The sequence below is a fragment of the Scardinius erythrophthalmus genome, assembly GCF_964197995.2.
Source record: "Scardinius erythrophthalmus genome assembly, chromosome: 21".
In the NCBI taxonomy this organism is placed as follows: Eukaryota; Metazoa; Chordata; class Actinopteri; order Cypriniformes; family Leuciscidae; genus Scardinius; species Scardinius erythrophthalmus.
Genome location: NC_138241.1, coordinates 14,613,112 through 14,639,074, shown reverse-complemented (window position 1 = coordinate 14,639,074; position 25,963 = coordinate 14,613,112). Strand labels below are relative to the sequence as shown.

General features: G+C 36.9%; 1 protein-coding gene across 1 annotated transcript; it reads right to left on the bottom strand.

Annotated features, from left to right (window-relative positions):
- Positions 1-1,034: 1,034 nt before the first annotated feature.
- col9a1b (collagen, type IX, alpha 1b) lies at positions 1,035-25,739 on the bottom strand. Its single transcript, XM_081351510.1, has 32 exons — positions 25,576-25,739; positions 25,168-25,224; positions 25,046-25,081; positions 24,890-24,952; positions 24,300-24,353; positions 23,387-23,422; positions 23,084-23,107; positions 22,937-22,990; positions 22,053-22,106; positions 21,634-21,669; positions 21,417-21,473; positions 21,172-21,225; positions 20,560-20,613; positions 20,395-20,448; positions 19,550-19,603; positions 19,300-19,353; positions 18,511-18,564; positions 18,252-18,305; positions 18,115-18,168; positions 16,309-16,353; positions 15,506-15,559; positions 15,378-15,431; positions 15,217-15,270; positions 11,952-12,023; positions 10,531-10,566; positions 9,844-9,888; positions 9,699-9,731; positions 9,180-9,326; positions 8,116-8,170; positions 4,565-4,753; positions 3,925-4,002; positions 1,035-2,371 (listed from the first exon to the last, which is right to left on the bottom strand). Exons 1-32 carry the CDS (start codon positions 25,648-25,650, stop codon positions 2,166-2,168), a joined length of 2,046 nt encoding a protein of 681 aa, XP_081207636.1. The 5' UTR covers positions 25,651-25,739; the 3' UTR covers positions 1,035-2,165.
- Positions 25,740-25,963: the final 224 nt, after the last annotated feature.

The window sequence follows — 25,963 nt, the reverse complement described above, 5'->3', positions numbered from 1 at the left end:
AATGGGCTGTAGAGAAATTGATGACATGTAGCATGAATACAATATTTTGTCTCAAGGGCTAAAACTGTGGACTTACTTGAAGGACAGTCTTAAGACAAAACACCACATCTACCTGATATGCACTGCATCACCAACTCAATATCTGGAAGATATAACATGGTTCTGTTCTCAATAGAATGAATGCGCATTGTGGTCAGATTTTTTGTGCTTGGTCTTGTTGATGCATTTGGTTTGCATATTTATATAATTGTACATTGTTTTAATAAATGTACTTAATTTAACATTCATTGTGAAACAGTTGTGTCTTGCGTATCTCTTAATATGCAACTGTTTTTTCTGAAAATTTTCAATGTCAAATTTAATTAAACACTACATACTGTATTAGGGATAAAAAGTTCTGTTCATTTCAAATGGTAGCCAGAAGGTGACTTGTCTTTGCAGACTGTTATATTAAACTATGAATGTACTAACACGTTTGGTTCATTATAAGTTAGAAAAGTATTGTACATTTTTTGTGGTGTCATGTATAATATTTGTTAATAATAATTGAACTTTATTGGTTGTTTCTCATACTTGTGTGACTTAATGTCATATTGCAATACCTTTAATATTTTCTGTGGGTAATGTGCTATACAAGGATTTGCTATATTGTTTGCAGTTTTATCCTTTGCTTGGTGTTTTCAGGATGATCAGACTTTCAGCATTCCACTCATATTGTTGTCGTTTGGAATGTTGAGTGCATGAGATATCCGTATGTACAGTGGAATTAAAAAATAACTTGGAGACTTAAAGGAATAGTTCACAATTCTGTCATCATTTACTCACCCTCAAGTTGTTTCAAACCTGTATGAATTTCTTTCTTCTGCTGAACACAAAGAAAGATATTTTGAAGAATGTCGGTAACCAGACACTAACAGTTGATGGACCCTATTGACTTTTTTTCCCACTGAAGTCAATGGGATCCATCAACTGTTTGGTTACCTACATTCTTCAAATTATCTTCCTTTGTGTTCAGCAGAAGAAAGAAATTCATACAGGTTTGAAACAACTTGAGGGTGAGTAAATGATGGCAGAATTTACATTTTTAAGTGAACTATTCCTTTAAATTTTTGTAAAAAATGTTTGGTTTTTAATGCGCCGGCGGTCCGGCTTAATATTAAGTGTCCAAATGCTTTTTGATGCCACTTTATATATTAAGGAAATTTCTCATTTTAATTAACATCTAAATAATTTATTTAATTAACATGCATTCACTTAATGCATAACCATTATCAAGTCTGTATCTCATGGTTAAAGTTTTAATTGAAGTGAACAACATTTTTGCAATCCTTTGTTCGATTCTGTTACTGAATAATTGCTGAGTTCAGTTTGCCAGCATTTCCAAATTAGCATCTACACTAAAAGAGCCATCTGAATGTGTTTGTGCCAACATTTGCTCTGGCATGTAATGAGTTATTTAAGTGAGAAACGAGTGTGGTAAAAGCTGTGACGAGTGCAGTCGGGGCTGTTCAACTAAGAAGCATCGGGTGGGGAAGAAGCATGAGAATGTTTGAGACCTACATTTATTTTGAATTCATATAAAAACATTCAAATTTATTCAAATGTGTCTCCCTTGGATCTCTGTACAAACTTCATCGTCATCAAACACCTATGTAAAATAAATAGAAATACCATGAAATGACATATCTGCATTTCTCGTGTGTTTGTCAAATGCATCACATTCCCGCGTACAATCCTGGAACAATTAATCACACTGATGGTTTTTTTTTTTTTAGCAGGGGGAGTGAATTTCGTACAAAACCACAATCATTTACATAGATGTACAGAATACATTGAATACATCTTCTCTCTTTTTGTTTCTGACAGCAGGTCTCCGGCAGCCGTTTCTGTTATGAACTTCGAGCACCATCAATATTTCTGCCAGGTTTATCTTTGCCACAAAGAAATGAAAAAGGCCTCAGGTCTGAAGGCCACATTGACATTAGCTGGAAAAAAAATGTCTAAAGTCTACTGTAAATGGCTTTCAGGAGAACATTAGATGACCAATAAGTTCTGTGAAAGTTCATTTGCACCAGGTGAACAAAAAAAGTGTCTCTGGACACGGGAAGTTGGTAAAGTGTTTTAGACATCGCATCGAGTCTCTCCTAATGTCCTGAAGGTTTTTTTTAGTTTCTGTCCGGTCCCTTCATGCTAGAGTCTTTGAGAGACTGGTGTGCGGCGCCTGGGCTAAGATTACAGGCCGAAGGATCGCAGTAACCAGGTGGTCCGGCTGAACCGGGAGGTCCAGGAACGCCCGACTGCCCGGGGGAACCAGGTAGACCCCTTTCTCCATCACGCCCGTCCTGACCGTATCCCGGTTTTCCAGGTTCACCTGCAACACAGAAACAGGTCACTCATCTTCATTTACCACTACATTTCCTAATAAAACTCTTAATTTAAATTCAAAAAGCTAAAGCGTGGTAAAGTTAAAGGGTTAGTTCATCCAAAAATGAAAATTCTGTCAGTAATTACTCACCCTAATGTTGTTCCAACCCCGTAAGACTTTCGTTCATCTTCGGAACACAAATTAAGATATTTTTGATGAAATCTGAGTGCTGGATCACTCCTCCACAGGCTTATGGACACTATAACTTGCTGGCCCAGAAAATGTATTAAAGACATCGTTAATATAGTCCAAGTGACTACAGTGGCTCAATCTTAAGTTTATAAAGCGACGAGAATACTTTTTGTGCGCAAAAACAAACAAAAATAACGACTTTATTCCACTTTTCATTTCATTCTCTCTGGACCTCGAGTTTTTTTACGTAGTGTAATAGCATAGCGCGTCTGTGTTTCACGTCACCACGTATCACACATGACCAGAGTCGCCCAATAGTGAGCCTACGTGGTGACGTAAAACACAGACGCGCTACGTTTAAACACTACGTAAAAAGACTCGAGGTCCAGAGAGAAGGAAATGAAAAGTGGAATAAAGTCGTTATTTTTGTTTGTTTTTGCGCACAAAAAGTATTCTCGTCGCTTTATAAACTTAAGATTGAGCCACTGGAGTCACTTGGACTATATTACCGATGTCTTTAATACATTTTCTGGGCCAGCAAGTTATAGTGTCCATAAGCCGATGGAGGAGTGATCCAGCACTCAGATTTCATCAAAAATATCTTAATTTGTGTTCCGAAGATGAACGAAAGTCTTACGGGGTTGGAACAACATGAGGGTGAGTAATTACTGACAGAATTTTCATTTTTGGGTGAACTAACCCTTTAATCTCATTTGCATTTCCGAGACGAGTGAGAATTAGAGACGTCAAATAGACAATATTTTGGTGTTTTTACATTACATATTAACTACCCTTGTTTGTTTTTTTCAGTGTGTGTCCATCTGCAATATTCTTCACCTGCTCGCGCTATATAGATGAACACTTAATGGTGAGTAAATGGTAGAATTTGTATGTTTTGGGTGATCTACTTCTTTAGCATCATTTTAAAATATCTTAAAGTAGGCTACTGAATGAAATGCATGAAAATTAAAAACTTGACATCAGCACATGGTACCGCAGCCGATCTGTCCGTTTCAATTAGACTGCTAGGTAATGACTGCGTAAGAAATCCCATTTAAACAGACAGCTTCATTGGACTGACAGTAAGTGTCAGTGACACACATACAGCAACAACAGAAGGCTTCATATACCTCCAATTCATCGGACGTCTGACAGCTTCATTTAACACCAATTTAACTTTGCTTTCAAAAGTCTATTACCAGGATGGAGCTAAATATATCTCCAGGTTCATTTTAGAAATGAATTGAGTTGTTTCAGATTGAATTGGTTTGCAGGCGGTATTCATTAAAACCTCTTACATTTATGCATTAATGCCATGATTTTCTTTGACAAGAGGAAGTAGGATATGAGACGCAGTCGGAACTGACCTGGTAATCCAGGAGGTCCCGGCATGCCTTTGGGTCCCCGAACTGTAGGTCCCCTGTCCCCTCTGTCTCCCATCTCACCTGTAACACGCACACAAACACAATTCAGTACTACTATAACAATAATACTCTCATGACCATGGCTTTACATACAATACTCTAGTTTAGATATAAAATATTCACTTGAAGTAGTATTCACTGAGATTTTAAGAATTTCAATAATTTAATGTCGCATTTTCATGGTTCTCTGATGTTGGTTATGTTCACATCACATACAAGCAAACAGATCAAATATTTATATAGATATACTGCACATAGAGAGATGGAGTTGTTGAGAAACAGCATTTACTCTGAATCGAGGAGTTCTGATGCAAAAAAAAAGAGTTGCATTTGTGTATCAGTGCAACAGTTTTGTAACAGTAAAAATTCACTTTTTAAAAACAAGTAGCGCAACAGACTATATATGTATTTAATCAAATCACACTTTTTTGCCATTTTAGTTTTAATTCGATTCATTTTGCAGCCATATTTCATTTTAATTATTAGCTTTTCATCAAGTCGAGAAGCCCTTCTATAGTTCATGCCATTATATGTTGTTCCAGGACCAACAAGCAAACCAACTCACAGTCCCATTATAACTCACCTTTCGGCCCCTTGACACCCAGAAGTCCCGGAGGCCCTTTGAGTCCCGGGAGTCCTCTTACACCAGCATGCCCTGGGAAGCCGCTGTCACCTGGGGGTCCGGGAGGACCGGGGGGACCAGGTTTGCCTGGCAGTCCGACCGCACCAGACTCCGGTCTCCTCAGACTGGCAGCTAACTGGGCCAGCTGCCCTGAAATGGCAAAGACCAAATGCACTAATGAGTGTGAATGGTCCCCTGCTATTAGCAAAGCTTATTTTTATTTCATTTCTCCATTGATTTTGCAGTTGCACTCGCTAATTAGAGTCATCTAACAATGCACACTAACTGCTTTGTGGTTTGTCTACTGTGCTTCAGAACTAATGTTAGGGCGCCTCCTTGAGGTTGAGCCATCTTCCTGCTCTTTGTCTTCACATATTTCCTTCATTTACACTACACTAAAAAGTGCAGTAAGCAATTTCAGAGAAACACTGTTGATATTTGAAATCAACCCAAACAAACCCAAAATGAGCAAACATGCAATGCAAGAGTGGATGTCTCTCTATCATAGCTGAACCCAAGCAAAATAATGCTTTGTGAAAAATAAGGCAAAGATTATGAACAAATGACAAGGAAGATTAACAAATGGACATACTGTACAGTACAAGCAAGTGTTTGTGGTTAGTAGCCAGCAGCACACAATCTCCAGACAAACAATGACACTCAAAACATTACAACAACAGTATATCTTGGACCTGTGAAACATCAAAATCAGTGTTACTCATGTATAGAGGAGAAGCAACGCAACTTTGGCCTCCAGTTTCAGGCCTTCCCGCACACTCTTTCTTCAAATCTCCCTCTTGCTCACTCTCTCTCCTCCCCCATCATCAGTGTATATGCACAATATGGAAAAAAACTTAACAACACGACTTTAAAGGTGCAGTGAGCAATTTCTAAGAAACACTGTTGAAATTGTATCAGACCGAGCACCATAACAAACTTGTAGCCAATCAGCAGTAGGGGGAGTATACACCCGTGATGGGGGAGGAGAGAGAGTGAGCAAAAGGGGGATTTGAAAAAAGGGTGTAGAAAGAGAGAAGGCTGAGAGACATTGCAAAAAGAGAAAAGCTCAGGAATATCACTGAAAAAATAAGAGCTATGATTTAGGCAAGAGCTTTAGGACTGCAATAATAAAAGATCTATAGATGAATATCAGATGATGTCACTCACTTCTAAAACTTGTCTGCCCCCATCTTGAGTACCTGATTCACGTCAGTCGCAAAGGAACTAGCTAGCTATGCGGTCCGGTCAATATGTTGTGTGGTCTGGTGCAACAACAAAAAAGGAGACCCCAAAATATCCTTTTACAGGCTACCTCTGATAAACATAATCGGTTTTGATGAGAAAAAAAAAAAAAAACTATATGAGTGCGGATTAGAACCCAGAACCTCTGACACGCTTGGCAAAAGTTCTGCCCCTGGACCATTTAATACACACTTAAAATAGTCGGATCAACATATAATATCATTGAATGCCAGGATTGGTAGTTCGGTAGCAGCGGACAGAGGCTGGAAGTACGCATCAGGTATCGCGTAGGGATCACACCCAAACGATATTATTTTTTGAAAGTAGCGTTTCTTTTCATGGTGGTCGAGGTGCAAAATGTTGTCTTTCGTAGCCATTTACTGTATCCGTACGAAGCTGTAAATAGTAGCAAGCTAGCTAGTTAATGCTTGTCAGTACCATAGACAGTACTCGGTAGGTACTCAAGATGGCGGCAGTCAACTGGAAAAAGAGCGGATGACGTAAGAGGTCACGTGACTGATATTCATGTATAACATGCATTTAGAAAATAGACAATGAATTTTTATTTCATTCGTTACTGTCTTTTTAACTCACGGTTAAAGAAATGATTCACAATAACAAAGCCACTTTTAACCATGGTTTAAAAAACTCTGTGAAATGCTGGAATGTTATGACCAGTTGTTTAACAACAAATAACCAATCATAAAGTGCTTCAGTGCTTACCTCGTTAAATATTCATGTGCTTTGTACAATCTCAGAACAATTCATAAATTATTCTGAGACTATTTTGAATGTTGAACACAAAAGAAGATATTTTGAAGAATGCTGTAACCAGACAGTTGACGACACCCGTTCACTTCCAAAGTAGTCAATGGCTACAGTACGGTTTGATTACCAACATTATTTAAATAATCTTATTTTGTGTTCAACAGAAGAAAGAAACTCATAAAGGTTTGAAACAACTTGAGGGTGAGTAAATTATGACATCATTTTCATTTTTTAAGTGAACTATTCCTTTAAGAAGTGAAAAGCTACACACTCCATCAATTATGGTTAGAAGAACGGTTCCCAAACATATAACATGCAGAAAAATAATAATCACAGCAATAATGATCCAATAATAGACTCTTAAGCATTTGCCTGTTTAAATCCAAACAGAAACTTTTGTTTTGGCCGGGCAGGGTATAATCAGTAAATAAATTGAACTTTTACCAATTAAAATAACTGATAAGCATTTCGAAGCACTGATTCGTAACAAAGACTTAGAGGTTTTTGCAATAGTAGACACATCTATCCCTAGTATAAATTAATGACTGAGGCTGTTTATACTGGCTGTCTGCCATTAACATTCCAGCACCGCATTTGTTTCACACTTTAGACACTTTTTAGCACAGCAATTCAGGCTAAAATGTGTATCTTTTGTGTGTCACTTTGGATAAAAAGCTGAATGTGTCAGAGGTATGGCTTGGTGAGTATCGCACCTCTGGAAGTAAATAGACCCTAGACTAATTTTACTCTGTTATAGCTCTGCTATTGTTATGTGAATAAGCAGATCATTTGCCAGCTTTCAATATTCACTCAAAGTTGTGTTGCAGAAAGCTGTTAAAGCTCACGCCTTTCATTTGTCCTCATTCATCCCTTTGAACGGTGTTCTTTTACGTTTTCAATTTGCAATGGGAAATTGAGCACAAAGGAAGAGCATTGCTGCCGTTTTTACAACTTTCTTTTCCACTGTGTGAAGAGATAAAAGGGCAGACCGATTTATTCCTGATGTAAAGAATCCAATCCCAGGCCCTGAGCCATTGAAAGAGGCTAGGGTACAGTGAATTTCAACTTTCAGTCGGAAAACGTCCTGAAAATGAATGCGGCACGATGCTTGACTGAGCTTTTTCAGGGAGGAAACCAAGCCGAAGGAGGCAACTCATCACTATGAGGCAAAAGTGCAGATCAGCTGAAACGAAAATGAATTTTTCAGTGAAATGTGAATGAAAAAGTCATGAGGGAATCGTTGGCGTGCGCTCAAGAGGACTTAGAGAGAGCCAGAACTGATGGATAACTCTCTGCTTATCAGAGTAGAATCAAAAAGAATCTTTGAAACACAACACAAATTGTTCTTTCTTTTCATCTCACTCTTTCCTTTAGTGGTCAGTGGTTTTGTTCTCCTGCCTGCAGAGTTCCGAAGCTCTGACGGCAAAAGTGCGGCTCTGCATGCATAAAAGGAAATAAATACAAATATTTCGAATGATAAAAACGTCGGCTTCCAGACTCACCCTGCATTACGCGCATACACACTTGTCTGATGTGTTGATCACTTGGTTCTTTACCCTGTGAACACAGGAGGAGTTGTTTGGAAAAAAATCACACAAACCTGTTACTGTATTCTGATCATTTCATCTCATTTCAGACCATTAATTAGCTCTACATCAGAAAATAACAAACACAAACATTGGAAAAGGAATTAACGTTTTTTTTCCTCAAATACCTTTTCAAACATAATGAGTGTGTACAACAAAACACTGAAAACTACTGGGTTTTTCACACATTTTGGCCTTTGAATTATCAGTTTTCCTGTCATTTATGATTACTGGATAAGGATGAACAATTATTCATTTGATAAAGATTGCACTCACAAAGTGCGATTTTTAGCCAATTAAATATACTTTGACTTGAGCATAACAGAACCAAATTATAGTCACTATAGACACTTACAGGTCTAGAAAATTACAATTTCATGATTTTTACAGGTTTTCAATGACCGTAGGTACCCTGTACACATCAAAATCATGAATGGTAGTGTACATGCAAAGCAAAATCAGGATAATGGGCAAAATCTAGTTTTTACGGTAACCCTTTACAATAAGGTTTCATTAGTTAACTACATTAGTTAACATGAACTAATAATGAACTGCACTTCTACAGCATTTATTAATCTTTGTTAATGTTAATTTCAACATTTACAAATACATTATTAAACTCAAAAGTTGTATTTAACATTATTTAATGCACTGTGAACCAACATAAACAAACAATGAACAGTTGTATTTTTATTAACTAACATTATCAAATATTAACAAATACAGTAACATTGCTCATGGTTAGTTCATGTAAGTTAATAGATTAACCAATGTCAACAAATGAAATCTAATTGTAAAGTGTTACCGTTTTTACATGTGCAACAAAAGGATGAAAACTACCAAGAATACCGCATTAATAAAATTACATAATGCCGTTTACAGTAGGTAAAAGGCATACATATATTTGTGTCCATTCTTTTTTTCCATCTATATACAGCATTGGCTTATGAAGCATAATCGTTGAGAGGTTGGAAACATACCGCTGGTCCCTGGGAGCCACGAGGTCCTGGAGCTCCTCTGTTCCCCTGCATGCCACGTGGTCCAGCACTACCAGGAGGCCCTTCAATGCCAGGCTGCCCACGGGCACCTTCCGGCCCTCTATTACCCGGATCTCCCTGGTTACCAACCTGAATTACAGCAGATATGTATGTACATATTAATAGATGTATCTTTCAGTAAATCATTACAATGATTTAGTGTTTCAATCTTGTATCTTGAGGCCTACATAGAGCTGAGATAAAGCCAAGGAAAAGGATATCTAAAGTCATAACAATCGTAAATAAGACGGTTGCACTTTATTTTACAGTACGCATACTTACAGTGTACTTACCTAAGAAAGTACTGGGTAATATAAGGTAACTACATGGGTTAAGGGTACGTTCAGGGATAGTACCTTGTTATTACCCATTTATTGTAATTACTATAATACGTAGTATGTACACGGGGAACATGACTGTAAAATTAAGTGCTACCAGTAAGAATACTGATCAAAAACTCACTTCGCCTTTAGCTCCAGGTTGGCCAGGATCACCCTAAGTACATAAAAAGCGAGATAATTAAAGTTCACCATCTTAAAAATATCTCAATGTACATTAGTAATCTGCATTCATATTATTTTCAGCTCAGTATTTCAGAGCTACTCACAAGATCTCCCTTGTCTCCCGGCGTTCCCTCGGCACCTTGATCTCCCTGCAATAAAACACATCATCGTGAAGGAGAACATTTCTTAGATGTCTATGAATAAGTTTTGTTATTGTAAAACTTCTAGAATGTATAAGTTTGGTTGTAAAATATGACTGGATGAGCTGTAATCACAGCCTACAGAAACCAAATTACTTTGAGAGATTTGTTTTTGTGGTTTTCATTACTAGCAAATGGAATTATTTAATGATTATTGCTGCCTTTAAATATTTAAAATGTAAGCTATATGATTTTTAGATGCATTGAACCGTTTTTACTGTGTTTTAAGAGATGTGGTGCCTGACAATGCTCCTTAACCGTAGTAAAAATCCTTTTACCAGGACCTCTGTGGATAAATAATGTTTAATACATATATTTTAAAAATAATAATAATAAAGCTGTAAATAAAGCAAAGATTTTTGGAATTCGTTTTACAAGAAAATACCATTTCAGTCTTTCTACTTCAAAATTGCTACTTGTCATTTATTTGTACTAATTGGTGAAATTAACCAGCAGTTTCTGAGTTAATCCTTGTTTCCACACCAAAATTGTTTCAGTACAGCCTTTCTTCCTTTAGTTTTCTTGGTTTTAAAGGTATCTGATGTGTTCGGTTTAGTTCTGCAGTGGTGATAATGTGAATCACGCTCTTACCTGTTCTCCCTTTGGTCCGGCTTCACCCGCTTCACCCTGTGAAATATCACATTCAGAAATTCATTCCCATGAATATTTCACTCAAATCATGTGTTTGAAGAGTTCATTATAAAAACGGTTATTTAATAATGTACGCTCAGCATTTTACTCTTTCAATAAATCCTACATCTGTGTGAGGTGCTTATGTTTTTTCCCCCTCCCAAATGCATTAAGGAAATCATTGAGTTTAAAAGGTACGAATTAGATTTTCATTGTACTTTCAAAGGCTTTTAAACTTTAAAACACCAGTGGGAGCACATAATAATCGCAATGCCTTAAAGGCTGGAAAAAGTGAATCCCTCATTGTCTAATTGAACAAGAACAGTGAATATAAAGCTGTTTTTAAAGAGTTGTGGATAACTTTTTATAATAGTGACTGATTTAGCAAAACTCTGAGTACAAGTTGCTGATCCTTAATAAACAAAGAATTAAGTTTGATCACCTAAGAATTGTGTAGTTTGAGCCTCGGGTTCACTGTCTGATAATCTGATGCATATTGCACACAAAACCTTAAAGGAACACTCCACAGTTTTTTTGAAATAGGGCTTATTCACCTTCTTTCCTACATTTAGATAGATGGGCAAATGCATTTTTGTCTCAGTGCATGCATTGTTTTAGTTTGACAGGGTCGGCGCTAGCTTAGCTTAGCATAATGAATGGAATCCTTTGTTGCCAGCTAGCATGTCCTGAGTAAAAGTGATATATGTATATAAAAAAAAAAAAACACCTAATTACTTCTCGTGGCCTGCGTATTCACAACGAGTACAAATAGCGATGCAGATTAACACTAGGCGATTTCCTAGGCAGATATTGACTTGGGACTATATTGGGGGAAGCACAGGCGAAGCACTTCTACTTGGGCGCAGAGATATCACGCCCAAGTAGCAGTACTTCGCCTGTACTTCCCCCTAATATAGTCCCAAGTCAACATCTGCCTAGGAAATCGCCTAGTGTTAATCTGCATCGCTATTTGTACTTGTTGTGAATACGCAGGCCACAAGAAGTAATTAGGTGTTTTTTTTGTTTTTATATCACTTTTACTCAGGACATGCTAGCTGGCAACTAAGGATTCCATTCATTATGCTAAGCTAAGTTAGCGCCGACCCTGTCAAACTAAAACAATGCATGCACTGAGATAAAAATGCATTTGCCCACCTATCTAAATGTAGGAAAGAAGGTGAATAAGCCCTATTTAAAAAAACAGTGGAGTGTTCCTTTAAGAAAAATCACTTGAAAGTAGTGATCACTTGAAAACCTGCCTGACTGCAACACATTTTTATCAGTTCACCAGGGAACAAAATCATGATGAATAAGCAATTAGAAATCATTTTGAGATTACAAAAAATCTGTTCAGGATGTTCAGAGAAATGTGAGATCCTCACTCTATCTCCTTTTATTCCTGGCAAGCCCGGCGGTCCGGGAATTCCAGGCAAGCCCAAGTCACCTTTCGGACCCTGAAACGACAATCAATGTAAGATGGCATGCAGTCAGAGTCTGGCATTTACTGTGAAATTCTGGCTCTTGTGTTTATATTTCTCTCCTCTCTCGCTGCAGGGTTTCCAAACAGATGGGAAAGGTTTAAAACCTTTGACAACAAAGAGAAAAGACTTCAGAATCACGTAGTGCACTGCATCCCCACAAAAACACACTCATGCATGCACTCAAGCAATCTGAGAAAATGCGAGACCAGGACACAATGGCAAATGCTGATAAATTTGGTCTGTGAATGTATTTCTTCACTGTTTTGGGTTGAACAGTTTTGGGAATTGGATGTCTGTATGTCATTTTAGCTAAATACATCCACAAGAGAGTTTCAATACATTTGAATGTAATAAATCAATCAAACAATCAATAAATAAATCACATTTCCAAAATAATGTAGTTGCAACAACATAAAATTATGTCCGGCCTTGGAAAATTGGCATTCTTCACCCTTTATTCAAATATTATAAAAAGTTAAAAAATTATATAGTTGTGCTTGGAGCCAATTGTTATTTTTGCTAAATCGTACATGTTTTACGAGTTGCACATTTCGTAGGAATTCGTAGGAATGACCTACACCTGACCCCACCCCTAAACCCTACCCATCACTGGGGTTTAGACAAATCATACAAATTTGTACGAATTAAGGCCCGTTCACATCAAGGACGATAACTATAAAGATAACGATAAAGATATAATTCTAAAAATCGTTCTCCATATTAAAGAATAACAGAGTTCACACCACAACTATAACGATAAAGATATGAGGAACGATATCGTTGGGATCACTTTCAGAACGATTTTTTTCCAGCTGTCAAACGATAAAACACTGACAGCCAATCAGAATCCATTCTAGCAGGTCATCCATTTTCGCTACTTTGAAACCGCAGCGCGGGCGCGCGCGTGCTTAGAATAAAAAGACCGTTATCGGTCGTTGGTGTGGACGCATATATAGTTGTCTTTATCGTTATCGTGCTTGGTGTGAACGGGCCTTAAGCCACCTTTTACTTACTCGTACGAATTGGTCGTGAGATAGCGTTGGGTACGCAGGGAAGGATTCCAGAGGCTATTTTTTAATGGATGTCAATGGAGGAGAGGCTTCACTATATGCTGAATAAACCGCATTTGTGGGAAAACCGCTTGTCATTTAATGACTCGACAGCCCATCGGTAGGATTATTATTACATACTATTTAAAAGAGTACTTTGTGCAAGTTGTTTACCATAACTCTGACACTTACATTACTTTTGGGCACTACTGTAAAAAAATAAAAGTATTCAGGATAATTATATACATATGTAGCTATAAATCTGAATATATAATTGTAAATTTGAATATATAAATGTAAATCCAGAATATATGGCTGTGAATACTGCATTTCAAAGTTTTTACATTATAAAATAATAATATTCCTTATAATGTTGGAATTTAGTCACATAATACATTCATGTTTAAACACTGAGTGTTTGTGTGTGTAGATAAGTGTGTGCTCGTGGGAATGGCAGGGGAACAGAGAGCTCTTTGAGAGACACTGCTGTGAGACATTCTTTTGACTGTTTACTCTTTAGTGAGGAAACGGTGAGGTGAGGTGAGGTCCCATTCAAAAGAGAAGCCGCTGACTCCATTCTCTTCTACAGACCACTGCGTGATGTTTCTCTTCTTACCAGCAGTGTGTCTGTTTTTCACAACTATGAATATTTGCCTTGGTTTGACCCTCATATTAGCATAATATAAAGTCACGAATTCCCCTAAAAGACTATTAGTAAAAAGTTTTTTGAATTCACTGCGCACCAAACCGTCTAAATAAGTAAAAGCAGTTGAGCTTAGTGGATGTCAAACCGACTTGCTTTTTCTTTGAACACTGGGATAATGGAATAATTTAAACGTGGTTCTGCCTAAGACTTGTTTTGAACTTTGGGATTGCTGGCAGCTCATACAAAAAAAAAAAATAATAATAATAATAATAAATGAGATCTCTTTCATGTTAGCAATTCCACACTGCACAAAATCATTTTATTAATCAGTATGTTTGTCTTATTTTCCAGTAACTAAATTTCTAAACAACCTTAAAACAAGATGCATTTACTTGACAAGCAAAACAAAGTTTTTCTTTTTCTTTTTTTAAAACATGAATCTAATCAAATGTAGTAGATTTTATGCTTAAATAAAATAAACAACAATTTTCCAATGGTGTACATAAAACTATGAAAAAGTTAGATTTTAAAAAATAATAATAATTTCACTTTGCAGTCAAAATGAACTTGTTTAGGATGTTACAATGTGTTTACTGGGGGAAAATTAGAATAAAAATCAGCGTTTCCGAGTATATGAAACGGTCGCCAATTAGCGGTAACATTTTTACGAATTCTAACTCCGCAAATACTCATATATATACTTAAACAGAGAGAAGCAGCTCCGACTAAAATGTTCTTCCGCAAGAAGCATGAAATCAGTTATTTTTGCAGTGTAGACAGCAATTGGTTTAAATGGAGAAAAAAAAATCAAGACGTCTGAAACCTCTGAAGACTCCTGCTTAAAAAGAAATCCCTAATAATCTCATATATCTGCAATCAAAAGCCAGAGATTTCAATATGAACATGTCTCACTAAACTTTTCCAGGAGCAAATAATCTGAGCTATACATTAATTGTAAAGCTCTATACTCTTAAGGCCCATTCACACTAAGAACGATAACTATAACAATAAATATGTAGTTCTAAAAATCAAAAATCAACACTTTAAGCTTCAGCTGAGGAACGATCGGAATCCATCTTTCTTTAAAGAGCTCGAGCATTTAAATCGGCAGACGACAAAACTGCAGAGTACTTAGATTAGACAGAACAATATTGTGCGTTGGTGTGGACGCTAATATAGTTTTCGTTATAGTTATTGTTCTTGGTGTGAACTGGCCTTTACTGTGTCAACATTTCTTTTAATTTGTGTCTCTTTCTTATTTCTTTTTTAGGAGAAACATCTGAGACAGGGTTCATACTTGAACATGTTTGCTGAGCCATGAAAGAACGAAATCTGAGCAACAAAGGCGACCTCAGGACAGCCATCTCTCTACTTGCAGGTTTTTACTGAGCAATTTGTATGATGAAAGTAAAGTATGGCAGATGCTTGCTTTGATATCACAACCATGTCATTATACAGATTATACACTTACTCTGGCTCCTGGTTTTCCCATTGGTCCAAGTGGCCCCTGCTCTCCTCTGTCTCCCTAAACACAAATACACTCTCATTATCTGCAAGATATACCTTAGTGAGAAAATATAGACACATCCAGCCTGTGCATTAGCCATTAGTCATGCTGCAATGGGTACTCACAGGCTGTCCAATAGGCCCGAGGGGTCCCAATTCTCCTTGTTCTCCACGCTCACCCTGAACAGAGACATTTATTGTCAGATCATCTATTCCTAATGGCAGAGCTATTGGACAGTTTACAATCAACTTACCTGTTTGCCTGCAGATCCCATTGTCCCAAGGAGGCCTGGTTGTCCAGAATTACCCTGTAATCATTTGTCATTTACTGCACATGACAAAGTTGCTTAAGTGTGTAATTTCACCGTTGCAGTAAATGGAATTGCAAAAATTATAAACCAATGTTTCTGTGTCAGGTGACCAAAATCAATCAATTAATCAGCGGAGCAATGCTGAAAGAGCCACATTGTCACACTATTTAGGCAAAATCAACTAGGGATTTTCAACATATTGGTATTATATGGGTTATCGGAGATAACGGTATATATATATATATATTACCAATTTTTACATTTTACCGTTATCATCATCAAAATGCAATTCATCTTTGAAAACATTAATAATTGAATACCATTTAGTTAAATTTAATCTTTAGTGAATCGTAAAATGAATATCCAGTTTGCATACTGTTGTGAGTAAATGTTGTGATTCATTTGTAGCGCTTAAAAGGGCTGATTTTAGTTTTTAGTGGTTTTGTCCATTATATCAGTCATAACATGAACATTAAGATCAATGTATGTGTATGTGTATCAGCCAGAATTTGGCTGAATCTGAATCACAAATCATAAAATCAACCTAAAATGCCTCTGCATATTAAACTGAAATGAGAGAAAATATTTTTTACATAAAAAAATAACACACTTCACCTATAACATGCAGCTAATGGTTTGAGACGTATCTGTATTTCTGCTTCATTGACCAGATAAAAGCTTTTGTCAGTTCAGGGTGTTAACAACTGTGATGACTAAATACAGATAAATTCAGCAACATCTCTCACCTTCTCTCCTCCTCCACCTTTTGGCCCTGGGCTTCCTGGTAAACCCTGCAGACATGGAAGAGAAAGTCACTAAATATCAAAAAGCAGTTGCTTTAAAGCTACATCTCCTGGAGAAAGTACTGAAATGCCTTCCCTTTGTTCTGTATGATCAAAGTAAAACTCAAGGGGTATTTGAACCATCTCAAAATTAATGATGATGTGAATTAGTCATGAAGAGTTGACATCATGCTGGATAAAGTCAGAAGGGTTTCATAATCTTGCCCTGCCATGAAATGGAGGCATGCACAAATTTGAAATTGAAATAAATTATTGACTTTTATCCTCTCCTATAGTGAGCTATGAGCTTTATAGCTTTAAAGAAGACAGGTTGAAGATGTTGTAAGAATTCAGCAATGCATGTCTGACAAGGGTAAAATAAAAGAGACGACTTGTGCTGCATCTTGTATATTGAAATGAAAGCTAGGAAACACTACCAATCAATAGTTTGGTGTCTGTAAGATTTATTTATTTTTTAACCAAGGCTGCATTTATGTGATCAAATTACAGTAATATTGTGAAATATTATGTCCTTTTAAAATAATTTTTCTATTTGAATATATTCTAAAATGTAATTGATTCCTGTGTTGGTAAAACTGAATTTTCAGTCATATCTCCAGTCTTCAGTGTCACATGATCCTTCATAAATCATTCTAATATGCTGATTTGCTGCTCAAGAAACATTTCTTATTATTATAAGTTGTGCTGCCTATTTTTTATTTTTTTTATTATTATGTAAACCGTGATACATTTTTTTTCAGGATTCTTTGAATAGAAAGTTTAAAAAAACAGCTATCATTTGAAATATAATCTTTTTGTTATAATCTGTACTGTACTGTTTAGTTTAGTTTTCTCTCTGTTTGCTCTGTTCCCGTTTGCCTGTTCATATTAGTTTCCTTGGTCACATGCTTATTCACTGATTATTAGATTATGTTTACCTATGTTCATCTAGTTCCCTTTGTTTCTTCCCAGTATTTAGTATTCCCTAGTTCATTTATCCATTATTGTTGATACGTGGTTCTCTCCTGAGTGTTCTGTTTGAATGAATTAAGGATTGTTTTGTTGCTATTCCTTCATCTTCATACATACAAGTAATGCGAGTAATCGGATTACTTTAAGAAAGTAACTAATAAAGTAACACATTACTTTTAAATTTACATCAAAGGTACTTGTTTAAATAAGCTTGCATTTACTCATCTCACTTGCACAAAAACAGATTCAGTATTCCTCAAAATGATTAAAAAACAGTGAAATGCAAACCTTACGTGAACCTGGAATAATTAAATAGGTTAAATGACACAAATATACTTTATGTATTTAATCTCACTTTATTAACCAATGTCTTTGCTGCTGACCTAAGTGATCCAATTCAACTATACTAATAAGAAAAAATGACTTTAGTTCAGTGGTTCTCAAAGTGCGGGTGCGCAAAAGTAACGCAACACATTACTTTCCATAAAAAGTAACTAAGTATTTACTAACTAACTGATTGGTTACTTGTTTATGAAGTAATGCAATATTGTAATCCATTACTTTTAAAAGTAAATTTTACCAACTGTCATTTTTGACCAATTTAATGCATCCTTGCTAAACAAAACTATTAATCTCTTTAAAACAAACAAACAAAAAATCTTACTGACCCCAAACTGCTGACCGGTAGCATTTGTATGTGAATTTTCTTACCTCTGGCAAAATAAAAACTGACCTTCACAGTCATTATTGCAGCTTATATATTTAATGCATTTAATTTTTCTCTACATTAAGACTTACAGGGAGTCCTTGAAGGCCAACTTCCCCAGGGCTTCCAGCTTTTCCGGTGGTGCCCTGTAAAAGAACCACATCTCCATTATTACCACTATCACACTTTCTACATTGCCATGGTTGGCTAATGAAAGACAAGGCTGTACCTTGGCACCTGGCATGCCAGGAATTCCCTCACGTCCATCCACGCCTGGCAAACCCTGGAAAAAGATGTAAAGTTTGGAAGTTTGGATGTACAGAATAGTCTTTAGGCAAATAATTGTGTCCACACTAAGTACCAAAAAAATTACCATACTGTCAGATTTTCTCATGCTATTACCATTTGATACCATCACTGTACGATAGTACAACCAAACATTCTAATTAAAAAAGTGAAAGTTTATGTATATATGTTAAACCACGTACACCATCTCCCTTTGCCCCTGGAAGACCAGTGTTGCCTCTTAGCCCTTGAGATCCCTGCAGAAAGAGATGATTTCATTAAAATCATTATGTATTTCCCTTAGCATGACAGAATATAGCCTGGCTAACGTCAGACCTCTTTCTCATTGAGACGTGGTCTGGGAACCACATGTTCATTTTCTCGTATTTGAGGCGTGGTTTACGAATGCCCAGAGCCGTTTATTGGGCGCTACGAATGTCTATCAAATGCGCCTGTACGTAGCTCATAGCCAATCGTTTCAATTATACCAGATGACGTATGTAGAGCGGCAGAAATTCGACGAGGAAGAAGACGAAATAAACTTGCGTTCTAAACTACTTAGAACACTATCTAAGGCTGCATCGAAAGGTAACTTCGCGTCTGCTGCCATGTTGGATCAATAGATATAAACAAACTGCTTCGGTGTGTCGCATAGACGTCGTCATCGTCTTGCTGCTCCCTCCCCGATCTGTGATTGGTTCCCTTTTTGAGGGGAAAATCTGGTCCATGGTGTCCAGGCTGCCTAGCAGCGTGAATAAAATCGCGCTGCGCGCAAGGCAGCATGGGGAAACCCAGGCTAGACAAAATATAGCCAAATAAGGCATGTTCCTAGATCATTTAGTTGTTTGAACGTTGTTCCAGGACTAACAAGAATCCTTGGCCATGACCTACTTATCATGTAAAACTTCTCAAAGGCTAATTTAATAAACAAAAACCTCTTAAACTTCAACTGTGTGCATGGTTTGCTGTTATAATGATGGTTGTACAGATACCTGTTCGCCTTTAGGGCCAGCTTCTCCCATTCCTCCTCTTTGGCCTCGATCCCCCTAGATAAAAAGAGACATACTTCTCAGATGTCTGCTAACATTGATTTGTTCATTTACACCCAAGGCTCAGGACATCAACTTCAAGTCGTGCCCGTCTTCAAAGCTTTCAACTGTCAACTTTCCGTTTCATGATTGTTTACAGCTTTAGATTAGATTGGTTTCGTTTGAATAAGGTAGAGGAAGTTACAGAACTTACCGTCGCCCCTGCAACCCCCTGAGGGCCCGGGTCACCATCAACACCTCGAGGGCCCTGTAAAAAATGAACACCATTTGATTTATTTGTTAGTTTATTTATATATTATGTTTATTTTTTATTACATCTTTCTTCATTTTCAGCTTTTTATGTCGGTTGCAGTGCTACAGTATACCATCTAATGCCACTCTAATTGTAAAAAGATATATGAAGAGTTCAGATGCAAAAGCCTCTAAGTGCCATCTGAAATTTTCTTCTAGAATGATCATTTTTATCCAGCTTGTATATTTAAGTTCAGTAATTTCACTTAAATGGCAATGAAAATTATCTATGAATTGTCATCTAAGTGAAATTACTGAACTTAAATATACAAGCTTGATAAAAATTATTATTCTAGAAGAAAATTTCAGATGGCACTTAGAGGCTTTTGCATCTGAACTCTTCAAATAGTCTCTAAACAGTAATCCAATAAGATATAAATATGAGCTTTATGGCTTTTACTTGATCTTTCAGGTAGATGAACAAAAATATGGATTTCTTATCTTGAATGCTGAGGTGTACTGTACAAATTTCCCCCATCAAATGCTCTATAGAATGAGAATGTTCCTCCCCTGATAAAACCAAATAACCCAGAAATAGCTGTTTTTAACCCAGCATTTTTTAAGAGTGTACCGTACTGACACATTTTCTCATGGTATTACCATCTGATACCATGAATATATAATGTGCATTAGTAGTAGCACATTATGGTTTTACCACACTGTGATAAACGTAAGGCAAATGGATATTTAAAAAAGAACTGGCAAAATATTTGATGCTTCAACTTCTTACCTCTACTGAAATCTTACCATTTCTCCTTTGGAGCCAATCATACCAGTGGCTCCTCGAATTCCCTGCGGCCCCTGAGAGCATGTCATTGAAACAAGGCTTTAAGACACTAGATCAAGATACAGCCACTGGATTGATTTATTAATTAAGTGTAGATTGCTGAAATAAACAGGAATTGGACGTACAGTTGGGCCTTGAGCGCCGACCTCTCCAGGCGCCCCCTGATCTCCCTCCTCTCCCTTAAAAGAGAAAGAAAGCTATTTTACAAACTGAGATCCTAAAAAATGGATGGATGGATGGATGGATAGAATGGCCTCCAAAACAGCTCAAAATCATTCTTGCTTTTAATGTAATACTTAAAAATGAACTGCAAAGTTTTGATTGAGGTAAATGATGTGTGAATGTCGCGAGTGATTTAAATGTCACACACTAACTTATTCTTACAACACTCAAATCCCTCATTATTCTTCATGCACCAGTGGAGTTTAATTCTTATACAGATCTTTAATAGACAGCATTTAAATACATCCTCCACGTTAATGCAGCCCGAGCGTCAGTCCTTAATTATAAATGAGGCTCTGTAATAATCTCCAAAATGTCACAGTGGGAGAAAATGTTTTCTCATTACAACAGACCTATTGCTTAATTTATATTCAGATTTACTCTGGAGAACTTCATGACACATACTGACCTCAATCACACACACACACACACACACACGCAACCCAGATAGTTCTGGTTCCTCCTTTGTCAGTATAATTATATCAAACTTTTTGTAAATATTATAAAGTTCTTGCCTTGTGTCCTTGTTTACCAGGCTCTCCGGATTCTCCTTTTCCCCCTTTATGACCCTAACAGTGGACAGGAGGACATACTTATTTCATAGTAAAAAGCATGGACATTTATTTTTCAAAAAAACTAAATCATATATTTATATTAAGAATTGTAAATATGTATACATTTACATTTGTATTGTAACCTTCAAAAATGTCTTGATCTTATAACAAATTCCTTTTAAATTACTATCTACAAGAAAACTCACCTTCATCCCAGGCAAACCAGGATGACCAGATGTACCAGCTGAGCAAGCGTTAGGGCACTTAACATAGGAAAAGATCAATTATAGTCCAATTATTCATGTCACTCAGTCCAACCTTATCAAATAGTCAACTCAGAGAACTTTACACTAAAACATATTGCTTATCACAAAATATTTCAGTGTTGAAAACTTATGATTGATGGAGCAGATATCCTCTTACCAGTTCCATTGTTCCGCCCAACATCCCTGCAGCACCCTGTAAACACCACGGATTCTCATTACAGTTCTCACCCAATTTGAAAGAAATAAAGGCTGATTAGTTGATTAAGGAAGCAGCTGTGTCACCCTGTTGTTTCATCATTATAATTGCTGCTCTACATGATGTTCCCAATTAGTCTATGAATACAGATGTCTTTAGTCATACACTGTAAAAAGGAAAATTAACTGGTTTTATACTCAGGAACTATTTTTTAAGTCACTTTGGATAAAAGTGTCTGCTAAACGTAAATTTGAAATGACTTTTGTTGGTGTAACATTGAAGTCAGGATCATTCATGAAGATTAATGTTGTTTTGACACAGTTTTGAGATTAAAGGTCATTGCTGTTGTGTTAGTCTTGATAAACCACAGCAATACTCACACGGGGTCCGGTTGGTCCACGGGGCCCCTGTGGCCCTCTCACACCCATTGATCCCTGTTATACAGAGAAAAACACATTAATTTCAATGCATTGTAAAATAAAGTTGCTGCCTTCAATTTTTAAATGCAATCAACTTGGATGTTTAAATCATTTCAACTTAAATTACAATAAATTTAGTTAAAAACAAATTGTTTAATATTGTATAACTAAAAATAAATACTTAGTTAAAGCAACGTAAACACATGTTGTCAAAACGTATTGATCATATAATATTTTACAGTGTAGCTGTATGAATACTCTTTAACCGTATACGCATTTATAAGATAGCTAACTTTTTGAATAAAATTACAATATACTAAAACTAAGAAAAGTACGACAGCAACAGTTCACCACGAAATAAATACCTAAATAAAACAAAATAAAAACCATGTTTATTTTAGAGTTTTTTCTATAAAACTAACAGAGGAACTATCCTGAACTACTGAACCAGCAGCTCCATGCCCTTAAAATGAACCCTGAGGCTGATTTCTCATGGACAGAGTAAGATTTGAACTGCAATACATCAATAATACATCATAAATGGGTATTTTAATGTGAACATGTTTTTTTGAAAAATGTTAAACTTACTTTTCAAAAGTTTTCAAAAAATCTATTTATTCCTTGCAATGGCTTTAGTTGTCGTTGAGTGAATCTCATCAAACTGGTCTAGAACATTAATATTTCATTTTAAAATCAGAAGAAAGAAGTAGCATAAAAAAAAACCACAGCTAAATTGGCTGCTTGCTTATATTAACCCAGACAGCTATCAGTGTATTCAAAACAAAATCCGCCATTTTATTTTTGAAACACTACTTCATAAAAAAAAAAAAAAGAAAGTTACTCACAGGGGGTCCAACTTTTCCCAGCTCGCCCGGAAGTCCTCCTGGTCCTGGTCGTCCCTGTACAAACGAGTATTACACTTAAACCTTAGAGAACCCCTCACTCCACCCACTGATTTTTTTTGGTTATCATATAAAACAAAAGCCACTTACAATTGGTCCATCAGGTCCAATACCCTAAAAAGACAAAGAAGGTATACATTTTGCACTGAATTATGTATTTATATATTTTCCCCCATTTCTGACATATGTTTATACAAAACCCATTTATATTTACTGAATATGATATATATGAATTATAATCTTTCTTTTAACTAACTTGCTGCTATCAGCTTTTAGGCAAGATATGTGTGTATAGATCAGATCATATTTACAACTAGACGTATCTGCTCAATGGTGTTTGTATTGTATGCAGGGGCTTTGGATATGTTAAAAAAATGACAAGATCAGACTTACCGCCTCTCCTCTAGGTCCAGGTTTGCCAGGTTCTCCCTGTTCCACAACAACAATTACACAGTCTCATTTTAGGCTGAACATAATTTAAAACACATACACACACATGTTGTGTTTCCATGTTTTATGGGAACTTCCCATAGACATAATGCTTTTTATACTGTACCAACTGTATATTCTCTCCCCTTACACTAATCCTACCCCTAAACCTACCCATCACATGAATTTAGATGTTCAAAAAACATGTATAATATGATTTATAAGCTCATGAGGACCAAAAAAATGTCACCACAAGGACAAGGATCTCGAATATTGCCATCTTTGTGGGGACATTTTGTCCCCATAATGTAGGGTTTACCAGGCCACAAACACCTGGTAATCTTTGTGGGGACTCTCCATAGACGTAATGGTTTTTATACTGTCCAAACTGTATATTCTCTCCCCTTCCACTAACCTGAACCTTAAACCTACCCATCACACACAACTTTCTGCATTTTTACATTTTCAAAAAAACTCATTCTGTATGATTTATAAGCTTTTGTACCAATGCTGGTCCCCACAATATAAGTGATCTCAGGTTTTACTATCCTTGTGGGGACATTTGATCCCCACAATGTAATATAAACCTGCACACACACACACACACACATAGGCCATGCATACATATACACTGTTTTGTATGTACTGCATGACTGCACAATTAATGTTCTGAAAATCACATAAAGCCAGAGAATCTTCCGAGGCCGAATGAAGTGCTGCGTTTGAACATCAGTGAGTTTAACAGGAACTGATGAATCTGACTAGCCCCGCACAGATCACTGAGCACACAGACAGGATTAGGAACTAATGGTCATGTGAAAATACTTATAATTCCCTCTGCAAGGCTCAGAAACCTGAGAAGCTCATTATCGCTCACCTTTTGTCCTGAAGGGCCATCGAGGCCTGGTTCTCCTATAGGGCCAGTCAATCCCTGAGAAACAACACAGAGAGGAAATGTTACATTATTACCCCTTACAAGAGTAAACAATGACAGACTTTAATTGAAAAGGGTGTTTTTAGGGGATGAATGTTTTTCATTAAAATGCAACTTTCAATTTGTAAGCAGAACTTACAATTTACATGATTACACAATTAACCACAGCATTTGATGCCTAAACAAAGACACTCGTCGTCATTAAACAACCTTCGAAAACCTTCCGTCTCAGATCCGAGTGGATGTTTTCTCGCCCCCTACTTCCATTTTCACAGGGAATCCACTTTAATTAAGTCCAGGCTTCGGGTGTCCATGCTTAAACAAAAACCCTGTTGTCTTTTAGGCAGACTTCTTTCCTGTGGTCTTTGCTTCGGTCCGGCATGAGAAATTCCCTGCATTTTTGACCCATCTAAGAGTGCCCGCCCACCATCGACTGAACTCTTTGACACTGAGGTTCGTTTTCCCATAGAAGACTATGTCAGTTTTAACATGTTATGGAGAGAATCCATACGATTTTTAATGTGATTCCTTACATCGGCTCCAGGTAATCCAGGAAGTCCTGTAGAACCAGGTTTTCCAGCATCTCCATCAGGACCCTTCGGGTACATACAACAGTGTGTGAGATACAACATAACTCCTAAATATAGCAGATTATAATATCAATGTTTGACACAGAAAGCTATATTTACAGTCAAACCCTCTTCACCGGGATCACCTCTCTCCCCCTGCAAGAAACACACACTTTTATCTCTTTCTTTATGCATACTGTTATTTTAAATTATGCTGTTCACATTTTTAAAAATCAACTCACAGCAATGCCGTCTATTCCGGCCACACCGGGAGGACCAGGAGATCCGGCACCAGCCCTCTGTTCAAAAATAGTAAGTAAACTGTGCTGTCATATTCCTATGACATGTTTTTAGATGCATTGCGGTTATGCAATATGAATAGTCTGTAAAACATATAGTGCAAATCAAAACTAAGCAAACAAAACAGTTTAAGTTTAGGCAAGCATTTCAAACACCTGCCATGCAACAGGTGTGCAGTTGTCTCTTACAACATATGCACTGTACAAATGCAAAAATGCAATGCAGCCTATAATATTTTACACTTTCTTTCTTTCTTTCTCTTTACATATTTGATGCTGAACTACAAGCGCTCACCTTAAACTCTGCCTCGGTTATCTGAAAGGAAAAGAACAAAGAAGGGTTGCATTTACCTGCGCCGTGCAGATGATGGTTATCTCCAACAAAATCAGTAAAAAGGGCCCGCGCACACCTGTAGCGCGAGCCATGATTTCCCCAAAGACACAGAAGCCCCTGTTTTCTCAGATCAGTTGGGCTGACGGATCCTCTGACCAAGAAACCCAACTAAATCCCCCTTTCAACCAGCTGAACTCAAGGGAGACCATAACCACAGAGTGCTCATGCATATTCATGAGGTGGTTTTGTTCTCGGACTGCGATTGGAGGACAGCGGGACAGTGAGAGGAGGAGTCCGGCACACATTCGAATAGACGGCGGGACATTTTACTAGACTGTGACATTTGACCTCTGTTAACAAACACTAAATGATCTTTTGGGAGACACAAAGGGAATGCTGGAAAAT